At 45.7% G+C, this 16142-nt stretch overlaps 1 protein-coding gene and 1 long non-coding RNA gene across 3 annotated transcripts; both read right to left on the reverse strand.

Annotated features, from left to right (window-relative positions):
* Nucleotides 1-2927: 2927 nt before the first annotated feature.
* Nucleotides 2928-12397, reverse strand: NMRAL1 (NmrA like redox sensor 1). 2 transcript variants are annotated; one of them, XM_039885218.1, is made up of 6 exons: nt 12240-12397; nt 11842-11915; nt 8864-9102; nt 6723-6969; nt 5177-5367; nt 2928-4087 (listed from the first exon to the last, which is right to left on the reverse strand). In XM_039885218.1, exons 2-6 carry the CDS (start codon nt 11879-11881, stop codon nt 3908-3910), a joined length of 897 nt encoding a protein of 298 aa, XP_039741152.1. In that variant the 5' UTR covers nt 11882-11915; nt 12240-12397; the 3' UTR covers nt 2928-3907. The 2 variants fall into 2 exon arrangements, with proteins under 2 accessions (XP_039741152.1, XP_039741151.1); XM_039885217.1 differs by having other exon boundaries at nt 3824-4087; nt 12134-12350.
* LOC120620345 (uncharacterized) lies at nt 10423-11832 on the reverse strand. Its single transcript, XR_005657831.1, has 2 exons — nt 10935-11832; nt 10423-10617 (listed from the first exon to the last, which is right to left on the reverse strand). It is a non-coding gene; the product is annotated as an uncharacterized LOC120620345 (long non-coding RNA).
* Nucleotides 12398-16142: the final 3745 nt, after the last annotated feature.

The raw sequence follows: 16142 nt of genomic DNA on the forward strand, positions 1-16142 counted from the left end.
GTATCTCTAGGCCCCTCCAGGAGAGGGGAAAGGTAGACAGGTGTTTAGCATTTGCTGATATGTTAGAAGGATGAATGAAGGGAGACACAGTCACGTAGGAGGAGGCAGACTTGGGCTGTGGACCTTGACTCCAACCCCACCTGCGGGCTTCTGCTAATTTGTTTTCCCACCTGAGCCATCCTCCCCCTCAGACCTTTGGGTTCTGGTGGACTTGAATGTTTCCTTCCCTGTCATGATACGCTTCCTCGGTGTGCAAAAATCTCTTGTCCTACCAGCCTCTTGGCTGCCTCTGCCTCCCGGGACTGTCCCTGCCCTTCCCTCTGTTCTGTAACAGCGGAGCCTGTCACTGAATACTGAATTATATGAGCAGTCATGGCTTTTGCGGAAAGCATGTTTTAGCACTCTTGTTTGTTAATAAACACTGAAACCTGCACATTATACCTTTTAACCAAAAGTTCTGCTTATTTGGCACAATGCTTACGAAGGGTCACATATGCCAGTCAGCAACTTTACATAAAGAAACAAAGTAACCCTGACCTGCCATCTCAATGCTCAGGAGTGGCAGAGATTGACTGCCTTGTTTAAAGGGGACAGCCACTCTTTCGCTCCACCCAAGGCAGGGCTAGAGTCTCTGCAGGGATTCAGGCCCAGTGCCGCCTGATCCGGTGCTTTCCGGGGGAAGATAGGCATCCAGGTTTTTATGTGGAGATTTTAGTTACCTCACTTTTGGGGTAACAGCTTTATTGAGATACAATTTACATACTGTTCGAGTCACTCATAAAAAGTGTACACTTTTATGATTTTCAGTTCGAGGTTGTGCAGCCACCAGTCAATTTTAGAACATTTTCATTACCTCAGAAAGAAATTCCATATCCATGAGCAGTTACTCTCCATTTCCTCCCAAGTCCCTAGTCTCTGTCAACCACAGATCTTCCTGTCTCTATGGATTTGCCCATTCAGTGCATTTCACATAAGTGGAATAACTATATATGAACCTTTATGGTTCTTTCTGGTTTCTTTACCTTAGCATAATGTTTCAGGGTATATCCATGTTGTGGCATGAATCAGTACTTCATTCCTTTTTGCAGCTGAATAAATTCCATTATGTGGCTAGACCACTTTTTTTTCCATTCATTCACTGATACACATTTGGGTTATTTCCACTTTTTGGCTAGTATCAATACTGCTGTGAATGTTGTCTCATTTTAAAATATTGGCCGGTACTTCTACGAGGTACTCGGAGTAGTCTGTCTTACAGTGACAAAGTGGAAGGGTGATTGCCAGGGGCTAGAAGGAGGGAGGATGGGGAATAGTGTTTAATAAGGACGGAATTTTCTTTTGGGGTGATGGAAAAGTTCTGGAGATGGATGGTGGTGATGGCAGTACAACAATGTGAATGTACTTTATGCCACTGAACTATGCACTTAAAATGACTAAAATGGTAAATTTTATATGTATTTTACCACGGTTAAGAAAAAAAATAAATGTTGGCAGATAACTAGTGTATTTCAGGGACTAAATTTCAGAAGACCAGGCACACATGGTGGTCAGCCTGATTGGGGCTCGTGCTGGGAACACCTCAGCAAGTAGGATGATGCGCTGGGAGTCATCCCCTCTGTATGGTGCTCTGTGTGGTGTGACTCACACGTGCTATCTTCCTGCAGTGGTGCAGTCAAGGTAGGAGCACCCTAGGCCAGGCAGGGCACTGTGATTTCAGCATCCAGGGTGGGCAAAGGGCCTTTCTCTCCAGCCACATTTAGTTATGACAAGGGGAACAGGTGGACACAAATGTCTATTACAGGTCAAACGGTTTAAAATACTAAGGTTGTTGTTTTTTAATAGACTTTATGTTTTAGAAGTTTTTAGATTCTCAGAAAAATTGAGGAAGATAGAGATTTCCCATATACCACCCTGCCCCCACATGTGCACAGCCTCCACCGTTATCAACACCCCCCACCAGAGGTACATTTGTTAACAGTTGATGAGCCTACACTGAATGACACATCATTACCCAAAGTCCATAGTTTATGATAGAGTTCACTCTTGGTGTACCTTTTATGGGTTTGGACAAATGTATGACACGAATCCACCACTGCAGTAGCACAGAGTGGTTTCACTGCTAGGGTTTTGTGTGCAGTGTGGATACTTCATCATACATGGGGCATCCTGAATTGTGCATGGATCTGTCCACTTCACTGGATTTGGGACGTGGGCTGTTTATACCTTGGTAATCTGCTTTGGCCACATTTGGGATAGGGGCTAATAGGTGCCATTAAGAGGGACAAAAACAAGCTGAGGGTACTTGGAGGCTAGCACGGTTTGACCATTGTGTCAGGAGGGAGGTGTGGGGAGGTGTGGGGTGTCAGACATTGCTTTACACGTGTGACCTCATGGTGCCCTCACAACAGCCTATTGAGACAATACCAGATAAGCAAACAGACTGGACGGACTGGCGATGCACCCAGGTCCTGTCACTTGTGGGTGAAGAGCACCTGGAGCCCGATGTCAACTCACTAAAGTTGGCTCTGTACTGACCTTGCCACTCCAGGATCTCAACGCAACGAGTTACAGCTCCAGGCAAGTAAGTTTCCTACTCCGGAGCCTAGGGGACATGGGCATCACACAGGACTGGATGCACATGACCTCTCATGTTTTTTGCTCACCAGGGGGGCTTAGAAGCCTATGCCGTTGTCTTTTCCATCCTACCCTGCCTCAGAGGCTCACTGCCCTCCCCTCATACCTCAGAGGGTGTCCTCCTTTCCCACTAAAATGAGCCCCTCCTCCAATAGTTGGTCCCTCCTGTTCTCTACATCAATCTAATTACTCATTGGATATTTATACCTGGCTCTCGCACTAACCTAAACTTCTCAAGGGAGAGAGCATAAGTTTTTTGGTTAACATTGTATTTAGGGTCCAGCACACTGGTAAACTGTCAAATGTTTTTTTAATTAATGAACAGATCGAATGAATTTTGTAGAACTATCGCCCCTTTCCATGACTATGGGTACTGAGGCCAGTGTGGGATAGTAAAAAGATCCATGATAGAGGTTACACAAATCCACAGAAGTGGAAAAGAAGCCTGCCATGGACCTGGGGCCATGGAACCTCAGACGAGTGGCCTTGGTTCCTTTTCTCTCAAATGGGAAATGGAAGGTTGAACCACCCCGAATACCTGGTAGATACTATAAGCTTTTGCTGCAAGCAGAGTCACCTTTCTCAGCAGTGTCCAATATGGTGATCTGAGGTCAAGAGATCTCCCACATTTCTTTGTGCATTTTTTCCCAGCTTGTTTGATTACCTGTATGTTGAGGCTGCACCCAGGAGCATGCCCTACCCAGGGGGAGGGTGAAGAGAATGAAAGAGAAAGGGTCCCATTTACTTGCCCTCAAACTCAAGGAATACACCTTTGACCTCGCTAGCTTTCTGGAGATGAAGGGTGTATGTGTAGGGATGTCAAAAGGCATGCATCCTGGCTAGTATTGGCAAGTCCTCTGCCCTGGACTCTGCCCACACTCTGAGTGAATTTCAAATGTGGAACGGCTCAGAGCTGTTCCCTGGGCTGTGGTCACGGTGTTCCATTTCACTGCTGTTAGACCGAACTTAAAACTGCATCAAAAAAAAAACACTGCATTTCAGTCCTGTGTGTTCTGTTACTGAATGCCCTCACACCCCATCACTGCAAGGGGAGGGGACTGGGCCCCCCACCACTCGATGCCTCCTGTTGGAATTGGTGCCCCAGCAGCTGCCACCCCAGCCCAATTCCCAGAAACAAAGCCCATTTCTTTTGGAAGCCATCTGTGAGAACAATGGCCTTTATGTAAAAAAAATTTTCTTTTTTGTAACACAAGAAAGGACCACTGTGACTGCACCTCCTGTCCCCCCAAATGGGATTGAGAGGTGGGCAGGGTCACAGCCTGGCGAAGTCCCCTTTGTGCTGCTCCAGCCACTGATCCAGCGTCCTGGCCTTGGGGTTGAGCCTCAGAGTCAGTTCAATGTTGCGGTCTGGTTTCAGGGCATAGAAACGGAACATGTTGGCCAGGTCTCGGGCACCAGGGAAGCCGAGCCTCTCGTAGTCCTCAGGGGTTGTCTGGAAGCAGAGGGGAATCTGTGAGTGTCTGTCAGCATCTCAGCACCTGGCTGAGGTGGTGGGCGGTGGGGGGTACCTTAGTCCATACCAAAGTCCTTGCTAAGTTCATCTGAAAACCATTCTAAAAAGATGAAAGTTTGGAAACCACAGTTCTAGGTCAATTTAAATCCTGTTCTTTCAAGATCTTGAGATGAGAACTTTCCAGTTCCTTCCAAATCAGAACTCTGCTTACATCACTTGCTCAAAAACCAAACCTGTTCCCCTTTCCCAAGAGAACTGTATTTAACTTCTCAGCTCAGATCCTCCACCACCTGCCTTAGGCCTGCCTTTGTTTAGACAATGGTACAGGGCTACTGAGTGCACATTTCTAGTGCACGTCATTGTACTAAGAAAGCTGTGTTAGTTATTCCAGTTAATCTTCCCAACAATCTGAGCAGGGGACACTATTCACACACCCATTTTAAAGATGAGGAAACTGAGGTAGAGAGGGGTCAGAGACTGTGCCCCAGGTCACATGCTGGTGGGCGTTAAGAGCCAGGACCAGGATCTCAGTCTGGGGGGCTGACCAACCTGGAACCCTCTCCCCATCATTGCTGTTTGGGGCTGGGGGATCTACAGGTGGCTTTTGTCTTTTAAAACCTCGGAGTTTCCCAGATTTTCTTTAATGCGAAGGTCTTACTTTCATAATGGGAATGACAAACAAGAAACAAAGCACCTGAGAAGACTGAAGGTCAGCATAGAGAGGAGGGGACCATGGGCCTCCTGTCCACCCAGCCAGGCGTGTGTGTGTGTAGGACTACCTCTCTGGCCTCCTCCCTCCTCTTTAAGTCACATCCCAGAGCGGCCCAGCGGCCTTGGCCTTGGCCTTGGCCCCTACTGTCCCCTCTTCCTGGAAACCTTCCTCCCCACTTGGTCAACTGTCTAAGCCAGAAATTTCACTCAGCAGCCACACTTGGCTCCCAAGAACAGCATGACACGAATATTCACAGTTGTGATGAAGTCATATTTACCTCGCCCTAGATCCCCTTTCCCACTACCCACAAAGTCCCGGGGGGGTTGGAATGACCTGCCCGAGGCGGAGGGACCCACCTTGGCATCGTGCACAGCTTTCCCAGTATGCTTGGAGAGCAGGGCAGCATACTCCTCCACTGTGTGCCTGCAGGTGCTGAGCCCGAGGTTCTGGCCGATGTATTCTTCTGGCATCTTCAGCAGGCTGAGCACCACAGGGCCCAGGTCAGAGACAGACATGCCGTCCATGGGTGCATCGCCCATAGGTAAACCTGGGGTCGGAGGGTAGAGGGACATGCTGGTACATGACATGGACAATGCGCCATTTGCTGAAGAGTAGAACTTAGTGTTCCCCAGTCAACTGACCAGGCTCTGCACAGATCAGCACCTGGCATGACTTAGTTACCTCCTGGTGTCTGTGTCAGAGCAGAAGCAGCAGTGGAACTGAGTCTGGAAACGGGATGCAAGCCAAGCTCTGCCCTCTTGGCATTCTGTTTAAACCCTCTGAGGCCGGGTTACTCCTGCTTAGAGGGTGGAGAAGAACCCTGGACCTGTCCACCCCTCCCAGGGCTGAGATGGGGATAAAGGACAAGAAAGGAAGAGGCTTCAAAAGGTCCCCAGAGAACAGGCTGAAGCCCTGGGGGCTCGCTTCTCCCAAGGCGCCAGCCCTGGTGTACTTCGTCACATCCTGAATTCCTGACATGGAAACTTGTGGGTGGGTATTCCAAATACTAACCCTACTGACAGGAATGCTTGACTAGCCAAGGCCAGGGCCCAGCCCAGAGCAGCGCGTGACAGGTGCCTGTTACTGTCTGTTGAATTAATGACTGACTATCTGCCAAGTCGTGGTTTTGGAAATGAAAGGGGACAGATAGCAGTGTTTAGATGTAGCTCCCAGAGTGCTTGAGTCCTGCCATCTTCCTTACCTATAAAAAGGGGCCACTGCAGCTGCCCGTTCATCACCCAGGGACCTTGTAGGGATGGAGCTCCAACTCAGACATGGAACACAAGAGGTGTCCCTAGCTTTGCAAACTATAAAGAGCGGTGCCCATATGCCAACACCAGGACCAGACTGCTCACAGGAGGGCAGGACTCAAGCAAGAGGGATCCTGCATTCATGTGCAGGGTATGGGTACCTGGTCGAGGGCACTCACTCCTCCCACTCTGGCCTCCCAAGCATCCTGCTCTAATGCACTGGCTGACCAGCAGGACACTAGTATATGATTCCCTGCAAGCCACAGTCCACTGCATCCAGATTTGCAAACAGGCACTGAGAAATGCTTTCCACTTTGTGAAATCTGCAACTGGGCCTCATCTTCCAAATTCTCTCCTTATCTTTGAAGGAGAAGTAAAAATAATCACTTGTCTCTGTAAAGCTTTCCACTGACAGAGCATCACATCACCACATCTTGGTAGATTTTCTCATTACCCCTTCAAAAGTCAGTATTCTGCCCATTTCAAAGAGCAGGAAGCAAAGGCCCAGCAAGATTACATGGCTTGCTCAATCACAGGCCTAATGTCAGAGAGCCAAGGCTCAGACCCAGAACCATCTGAGGACAAGCTGCTTTCTACAACATGCACAGCTCCACACAGAGCAGACACTCAAGGAAAGAGGAAGGGCACTCACTTAGCAAGTAGCTCTTTCCATCCGGGGCTTTCTGGGGCAGGAAGGAGAGGAGGTTCTCAAAATAGAAGGGCAGCCGCACACTGGTCATGGGAACACCGATGTCTCGGAAATACTCTTCCACCTCCCCTTTGCCATCAAAGTGGCCTGCTGCCAGTCTCCCTGCCGTCAGCTTCTTGATGTTCTCCAGACCGCTGTAGACCACATAGTGAAGGCCCAGGCGCTTGGCCACATCAGCCAGCCGCTTTCCCTGGTGGGCAAGAAAGGAGAAACCACAAAGCCAGGAGGATGTGTGTCCCAAATCACAGCCCCGGATCTCCAACCCAAGTTGCCACTGTGCTGATGCTAAGAGACCAACACCACTTTGCCCTTGGATAAGGCCCCTCTTCCAGAATGATGCTTACACACAGAACCACACCCTTTAACACGGGATGATAAGCCTCTACTGCCCACTTCGCATCCCTTTTCTAGATCATCTGGGTGGTTCTACTTTCCGACATGCTTGACTGCAACACACCCGTGTGCAATCTGCTGCTAAAGCACAGCAGTTAAGCGTACAGGCCACTTGAGTTCCAGACCCGGCTCTGCACCACATTGTGTGATGCAGGACAAGTGAGCTAACTGTTCTGGCCTCGTCGGTTTAACGGGAACAGCAACACAACCTGCTGTATAAGGTCATGTAGAGTCGGATGGTGGCCCCTAGAAAGATATGTCCACACCCTCACTCCAGAACCTGTGACTGTGACCTCATCTGGAAAAAGGTCTCTGCAGATATAATTAAGGAACTTGAAATGAGATCATCCTGGATTCTCCAGGTGGGCTATTAACCCAATGACAAGTGTCCTTATGAGACAGAAGAGAAGACACCAAGAAGGCTGGAGACTGATGCAGAGATTGGAGTGACGTGGCCACAAGGAGGACCGGCAGCCACCAGAAACTAGAAGAGGCAAGGAGTGGAATCTCCCTTACAGCCTTTGGAGGGAGCGTGGCCCTGCCAACACCTGGCCTCCAGAACTGGGAGAGAATAAATTCCTGTTGTTTTAGGCCACCCAGATTGTGGTCATTTGTTACAGCAGCCATGGGACATTAATCCAGGCTGTTCGGATAATCTGCTTCAACCAGAGAAGCTGCCTTTTCCACTCTATGGAATGGGCTTCTGTGTAAGGCATAACCGAAGAAAGGGTGAAGGCTAAAAAAAGTCTGGAGACTAGTGGTTCAGTCTAGTCTCCCTTTATTTTACAGAGGAAGAAGACAAATACCAGAGCAGGGAAGTTACATGTCTAAAGCCACAATTGTGGCTAGCTGTGGACGAGGCAGAGCTGAAAACTGAAGTGCATAATTCTCAGCCCGGTGCCTTTCCTCTGGCACCATTATACATTCCACAAATACCTGAGTGCCTTCTATGTGCAAATGCCTGGATCTTCAATGAGACAAAAAGATAGCCACGTCTCGTGGTTCCTTTCATATCCCTCCACCTGGGTTCAATAGCCACCTAACTAGAAAGAATCTAGGTGGGAAGCAGAATACAGGGAAACACAATACATGAACAGGGACATGGGGACTTTCTAGAATGATGGCAACATGTTATATTTTGATCAGATGGCAGTTATATGGGTGTATTTATTTTTAAATTTCACCAAACTGTACAATTAAAATGTGTGCATTTTACTATAAGAAAATTATGGGTCAACAAAGTTAATTTTTTAGAAAGTGTAAAAAGTCTTTGGATGACAGAAAGTAGATTAGTGGTTGCCTGGGACTGGCGGGAGGGGGTGTGACTGCTAAAAGGTACTGGGTCTCTTTTTGGGAGGATGAAAATGTTCTGAAATTAAGTAGCGGTGATGGCTTCACAACTTGTGGATATGTTAAAAACCAATGAACTGTACACTTTAAAAGGGTGAACTGTATGAGACATGAATGATATGTGAAAAACAAAGTCATTAGTTGAAAAAGCAGCCTCTTTTTGCCCTCATCAAAATCTAAGAGGGCTGCATAGAAGAGGGGAAAGGCCTATGGTGTCAGTGGTCCTTAGGCAGGGTAAGCCCCGCTCTGGCAAGTCCGAGCTGCCTCCCAGGAACCAACACGGACTTGGGAGCTCCTTTTAAGACATCCTGCAACAAGCCCCAGCCTCCCTATGCCCTTACCTGCTTGACCTCCTGTTCCTGGCTGCAGTTCTCCCAGTAGTTGGTCACGATGAAGGTGGCATGAGCCCCAGTCAGGGCCAGTTCTATGCTGGCCTCATCGTCCTGGTCTCCCTGCACTACTTCCACGCCTTGCAGCCTCAGCTCCCTCGCTGCCTTCTGCCCAGGGTCCCGGGTCACAGCCCGAACCCTGAACGTCCCATCTTCCAGGAGTGTCCGGGCCACTGAGCCCCCCTGGGCACCTGTGAAGAGTCACAAAGACCTGCAGGGTCAGACCCACCTGGGAGTCCTGCTAAGGGTGAAACCCTGAAGACAATGCTCCACCACAGCAAGACACCCAAGACACTTTTCACCTGTCATGCTCATTAAACCACCTTAAACCATTTTTAAATAACGGCTTTATTGAGACAATTCACTTACCATGATATTCAGTCTTTTAAAGCAGGAGTCCCCAACCCCCAGGCCACAGACCGGTACCAGTCCATGGCCTGTTAGGAACCGGGCCACACAGCAGAAGATAAAAGGTGGGTGAGTGAGCGAAGCTTCATCTGCATTTGCAGCCGCTTCCCAGCACTTTTAGTGTATTCAGAGTTGTGCAACCATCATTATAGTCAATTTTAGGACATTTTTATGTCCAAGAAGAAAATCTGTACCCCTCAGCAGTCACTCCTCATTCTCCCCACCCCTCCACTGCTCCCTGGAAACCATTAATCTGCTATCTGTCTCTATGGATGTTCCTGTTTGGGACGTTTCATGTCAATGGAATCCTTCAATATGTGGCTTTTTGTTTCTGGTTTCTTTCACTCAGCATTTTTTCAAGGTTTTGTCCATGTTTCAGCAGGCATCACATTTAACACCTTTTATAAAATGTTTTAAATACATTATGAAATATTTAGCAGATACTAAAGGGACATCAACACTCATGTATCCATCCTTTAGCTTAAGAAATATTACCTATACCTTTTCCAAAAGATTGAGAAATTATAAAAATTTATCAAAAGGAAGAAAATGAAAATCATCTATAAATGTTCTTAAATACATAAGAACATTTGGCTGCAGCACTGTTTGCAATGGTGGAAATTTAAAGACAACCTAAATGTCCTTTGGTAGAAATCTGGTTAAATAAGTAATTAATTCATACAAATTAAAAAGAATGTGGTAGATCTGTATGTATGACCTGGATAGGTGACCATGATGTGTCCTGACGTGAAAAAGGCAAATCGTAGAACTGCAACTACCATCATAAAGTTCTGATGGGAATGTAAAATGGTATGGTGTAGTTGCTGTGAAAAAGTTTGGCAGTTCCTCAAAAAGCTAAACACGAAGATATCATCTGACCCAGTGATTCTGCTCCTGGGTATATACGCAAGAAAACTGGAAACATAAGTGCACACAAAATATGTATGTGAATGTTCATAGCAGTATTGACAATAGCCAAAAGGTGAAAATAAATCAAATGTCCAGAATGGGCGAATCTATAGACCAAAAGACTGGTGACTGCCAGGGGCTGGGGAAAATGGAGAATGACCACTAGTAGGTGTCGATATAAGAAATGTCCAAGCTTGTAGAGAATGTTTGAGTTTATTTGACCCAAACTGATGACCTGTGCCATAATGTAAAATCTCAACAGACTGAGAAAATGCTCCAGAGCAGTGGTCCCCAACTTCTTTGGCACCAGGGACTGGTGCTCCTATGATACTCGAATGCCTGATGATCTGAGGGAGAGCTGATGCAGTGATGCTAGCACTGGGGAGCAGCTGCAAATACCAAAGAGGTTTTGCTTGCTTGCCCGCTGCTCGCCTCCTGTTGTGCTGCCCAGTTCCTAACAGCCACAAACCAGTACTGGCCCTCAGCCCAGGGGTTAGGGATCCCTGCTTCAGGGGCCGGGCCAGTTAGGGGGTGTTAGGAACCGGGCAGCACAGCAGGTCTGCAGCTTGTTTTATACATTAGAATTAAAGGAAGAGATGTAAGAAGAGTTACATTAAATCCATTGGTGGCAGATTAAGGCATCAGGAGAAAGCAAAGTGGAGAAATCTCTGGGATTGTATAGAAAGAAAAACAGATAAACACATACTTCTTTTACATTGGTGGGTACAGGATAGTTAAATTTACAGAACAGAGATGATATGTGGGCAACAAGATGACAATAAGGTGTTCTGTGGTCTCGTGCTCTGGTCCCAGCAGTTGTGCCTTGAGGAATCTGGAAAAGATTACTTTGACATTTCAAACTTATCTTAGATGCAAAAAGACAATGGACAGGCTCACTTAAGGTCAATTGTCAAGGAAGCTACAGTCCTAGGACCATGACCTAACTTTTAGGAATTTGTATGTTCAGACCATCCTGTGTGGTTACTTTTGGCCTTTCCATTTGTAAGGTCCACCATGCAGCCCTCCCTTGAGCTTGCCAGGTTTAGTATGTGGTCCTTTTTTCACCCACATAGGAACATGGCTTCTTTTCGGGATAATGAAATGTTTTAAAACTGATTGCGGTGATGGTCACAGAACTCTGCAAATATATTAGAAACCAGTGAATTGCATACTTTAAATGGGTAAATGGTATGGTATGTGAATTACACTTCAATAAAGCTGTTAAATATTTTTAAATATGTATAGAAAAGAAAAAAATAGGGGGGGACAAAATAAAACGCTACCTGTTACTACTGTTTAAAAATATTTATTTATATATCTAAACTAGTAGGATACTCAAGAAACTGTAACAGTGATGGATGGGTGGAGGGAACAGAGGTGGGAAGATTTAATTTTAGTATGATGTCCAATCATTACCTATTTATTCAAAGAAGTTAAAGTAATTTTTAAAAATTCAAAGGACATCTACGCTCAGGTCCTATCTCCCCACGGCCGCACTCGAGGTCAATCGCCACCCCACTTCGTCCAGATCCCCCACCCTCAACGTCTCCCGGCGCAAGTTGGCCTCGATGATGGGTCCTGCGCTTCCCGCCTCCGATTGGAGTTCTGCTTACCTGTGGCCCCAAACACCACCACCAGTTTCTTGTCCACCATACAAGCCGGAGCGGGAAATTCGGTCCAGAGAAGCCTGGTGGCCGAGGGAAGCGCAGTGTGGGCGACGGGGCTAGAGGTCCCAGCCCAGAATGATCCCGCGCCTGCACCGCGTAAGCTTGAGGGGGTGGCCAGCTGGGAGAGGTCTGGGCTCCGCGACTCCCGGGCCCACCCTTGGGCCCAATACCCTTTAACCCTTCCGACCCCTGGACCCTCACTCCCAGCTGCCTCCCGGGTCACAGCGGCGAGCTTTACCTTCTTATCGCTGCCTGGGTGGGAAACGCTCGAGATAACTGGGGACCCGGATTTTTGCAGCCTAGCCCACCGCAGGGGGGAGTGGAACCCTGCAAGGGGTACCGACCTCGGCCCGTAGCTTCAGCCGTACCCTGGCAAAGCCATTTCTTCTCGGCTGCCCTGCGTGAAGGGATTCCACGCTACGCTGCTTCTTAATCCCCGCTGTTCCCGCCCTTACTCCGTGCGGAGTTGACCCGCCAGCCCCGCCCGCGGGCACAGATGGTTCGTCCCGGCTCTCGCGGGACTCCGCGAACTTTCAGGACTCTTGAGCCCCAGGAGTGCGTAAACCAAATTTGCAGCAATCGGATTTAGTCGAAATGCACGAACAAAGAGGCTGCTTAGCTGCGTGCGGGTGATGAATGCACGAAGGAAACAAACGAACAACCTTTTTATCTTTCGTGAACATCTGGACTTGCAGATATGGGGTGTCGCCTAAAGATAATTAAATCTATATCCCTGAGTCTTAACCCCCTCAGGCCCTGTCTCTTATGTCTGACTAGCTGTTGAGTTTAGTACTATTTGCACAGATTTGAATTCTTTTTAACAGAGAATTGAGATTTTTCTGTGTTCAACTAAAACACAAAATGACCTCATTTTTTTTTTTTAAACACTGCTGCATGAATAAGAACATTGGTTTTTTTCATTCATTCCTAGATATGTATTGACCCATCTGGGAATGTCAGCTTCTGGACCTCAGGCACTTGTCTGTTCACTGCTGAATTTCCATCACCTAAATAGTACCCGGCACAAAGTAGGCTGATTGACTGGTTGTCTAAATATCTGCTGGACACTGGAGTTACAGGGAAATCAAACGAAAACTAATGCTGTTTTCCCGAATCTAGTGGTGGAGAGACTCCACAAGGTAATATGTATTTTATTTATATAAAATGTTGGTCTTTATAATAAGACATGCTCATTTTAATAAATACACATTTATGTTTACTTCATTTATAAGTGAAGATATCATGTCTATGTGTTTAACTTTGCATACATATTGTAGTCTCCTCCATACCCTGTTACATTATTACTCTGTGCTCAGACTGTAAAGTTTGCTTGAAATACCTTCTTCCCACCTCCTTAGATGGGGCTAATTCCTACTCATTCCTTAAGATTCCACATAAACATCATGTCCTCCAGGCAGCCCTAGGCTAACTACTCCTGACCCCTAGGCTAGGCTAACTACTCCTATTCCACTCCCCTCTATTCCACTGACAAAATTGTTTCTACCATATTAGACTGAGGGCTTCCTGAGAACTGGCTCCATGTCCTGTTTGCCTCTATATCTCCCCCTCCTGACAAAATGTACAGCACTTAGTAGGAACTCAATAAATACCTAGTAAGTGGAACCCAAGTGCATATTATTCTGATAAAAATTGAGTTTTTTCTTAATTGCATGGGGTTCGATCACAAAACCCAATGTTCTGAGGTCTCTACTTTAAGGAAATAAATCCAAACAAGAAGGTTTCCAGGAGAACCAGCTGCATAATTTCCAAGGCCTAGTGCAAAATGAAAATGTGAGGCTCCTTGTTTCAAAATTGTCAAGAATTTCAAGACAGTGACAGCTGAATATTAAACCAAGTGTGGGATACTTCTGAGTGTGGACCCCATGCAAATGCTCAAGTCACAAGCCCATGAAGCTGGCCCTAGTGTCCAGGTTTAATTGAGAGTAGCATCCCAGGACCACAATGGGACACTAGCAAACTCCAGTGCTTTTTGCCCTTGCTGAACCTGCAGCTTGAGAAATCAGTACCAATAATGAGTGGCAGGGAATGACATCTTACTCCTGGGCTTCTGGTCAGTTGGTGCTAGTGCCAGGGGACTGTTGGAAGTGGGTGGGCAGATTGGCAGCCTGGGCAAAGGTCTCGTCTCTTGAAACCCCACTCACCCTGTTGTACCCTGAGGCCTGAGTGGAGAGATTTATCTACTGACTGGTGCATGCTTAGCAGTGAATCAGCACTTTCTGTAGGACTTTATATCTGACAAAGGACTTCCTACAGAGCTCTTGCCAATTAATCCAAACTAGTGATATGTACGAATGATAATAACATTGGGAACCCTTTTCTGGGCTTCTCCTATGTGTCAGGCATAGGCTAAGCCTTACATTATCTCTTGTGAACCTTCAAAGCAACCACTCCTCCAATCAGTGCCACTCAGTTTAATTCAAGTGTGTGTGTGTGTGTGTGTGTGTTTGGAGCAGGGGACAGTACAGTGTGTACTCCCCATTACCCCTATCTTAAAATTCATTTTTTATTTGATTTTGAGAGCCAAGTAATGCATAATGCATATATGCATTCTCATAAAAATTTGTTTATTTAAATTTATTTATTTTTTTATGATGACATTGGTTAACAAAATCCAGTAAGTTTCAACTGTACACTTTAACAGTAAGGCATATATATATATATATATTTACACTGTATGTTCACCTCTCATAGTTAGATTTCTTTCTGTCACCACATATTTGACCCCCTTTACCCTGTCTACCTCTCCCCTCCCCCCAGTCCCTACCCTCTGGTAACCACTAGTTTATATTCCATGTCTACGATCATAAAAAATTTAAATGGTCCTGAAAACAAAAGTTCCACAGGACTCTTCTGAGGGATAAAAGAGAGTTTTATTCTGATATGATTTGAAAATCAGAGAATGTAGCCTTCAGCCTGAATTGAAAACATGGTGTAGGTGGGAAGAATAAGGCTAGGGAGAGTTTCAGGAGTTACTGATCAAAGGCATGGGTTGCTAGGAAAACAAGACCGTAAACTTACATCATTCATTTTCTGATTGGTGGGGCAACTGGATTTTCAGGGGTCTGCTGACTCAGCAAGTGGGGTGTGAGATAAGAACAATGCGTAGTTTTCAATTGACTCATGGCCAGCAGGTATAGTCATGGGATATAGCCAACAGTTGGGGTCATAAGACATGGTCAGCAGGGGATGGGGGTCACAAAGCAGAGGCCAGTGACTCAGTTTTCCTTGGAGTCTGCAAAATAAACCAGTAAAACAAGTTTTGTAGTGAAACAGACAATGTAAAGAATGTAATTCATCAAGTAGACAGAGTTTAAACTGCAAAATGGCCTAGTCACTGGAGCAGGGTTAAAAAACCAAATTGCAGAAGAGTCCAGATATTTGGTCACATAATTATGATATTATAATGCTTAATATAGATAAAACACAAATGACCCTGGACCTTCTAACATTCTAGTGGGTAAATGATCCCTGCTTTTGGATGCATTTACATACCTAAACATGAGCATGTAGAAGGATGATATTTTGCAGTTAGAAAAAATAAGAGAAATCATACCAAATATATTTTCCCCTAAATTTTATTATGAAAATTTGTAAACATACAGAAAAGTTGAAAGAACTGTATAGTGAACACCCATATACTTACCACCTAGATTCTTCGATACTTAATATTTTGCTATATGCTTTATGAGATATCTATCCATTAACTATCTTATTTCAAATAAGTTGCAGATATCAGTACCCTTCACCCCTGGACACTTTAGCACGCACATTAAGGTTCAATATTTGTTTTTTTGTGTGTGTGTTAAGTTTACAAACTACAGAATATATTTTTGTATTTTTTTACAACTTGCTTTTTCTCCTTCTACTTAAGGTCCTCCCTCATGTGGCGTCTGCTCTTCCTTTTGTTTGTTTTGTTCTAATAGCATTTTTAAAATAATTTTTTTATTTTTCAAATACAGTTGGCATACAGTATTATATTAGTTTCAGGTGTACAACATAGTGATTAGACATTTATATAACTTACAAAGTGGTCACTCCAATATATTTATTACCCATCTGACACCATACATAGTTATTTCAATATTATTGACTATATTTCTTATGCTATACTTTACATCCCCATGAGTATTTTGTAACTACCAATTTGTACTTCTTAATCCTTTCCCCTTTCACACCTCCTTCCTTTTTGATGGGACACAACTCTATTGAATGGATGTGCCCCCTGT

This window comes from Pteropus medius, unplaced genomic scaffold, assembly GCF_902729225.1.
Source record: "Pteropus medius unplaced genomic scaffold, Ma_sr-lr_union100, whole genome shotgun sequence".
Classification (NCBI taxonomy): Eukaryota; Metazoa; Chordata; class Mammalia; order Chiroptera; family Pteropodidae; genus Pteropus; species Pteropus medius.

Bases quoted from the DNA above. Each gene is read 5' to 3' on its own strand.
- NMRAL1 (XM_039885218.1), bottom strand. From the start codon at position 11,881: ATGGTGGACAAGAAACTGGTGGTGGTGTTTGGGGCCACAG. The intron at 5,368-6,722 runs GTGAGTGCCCTT...CTCCGACCCCAG, and splicing joins TGGAAAGAGCTACTTGCTAA to GTTTACCTATGGGCGATGCA. The intron at 4,088-5,176 runs GTGGGTCCCTCC...CTCTGCTTCCAG, and splicing joins AAGCTGTGCACGATGCCAAG to ACAACCCCTGAGGACTACGA.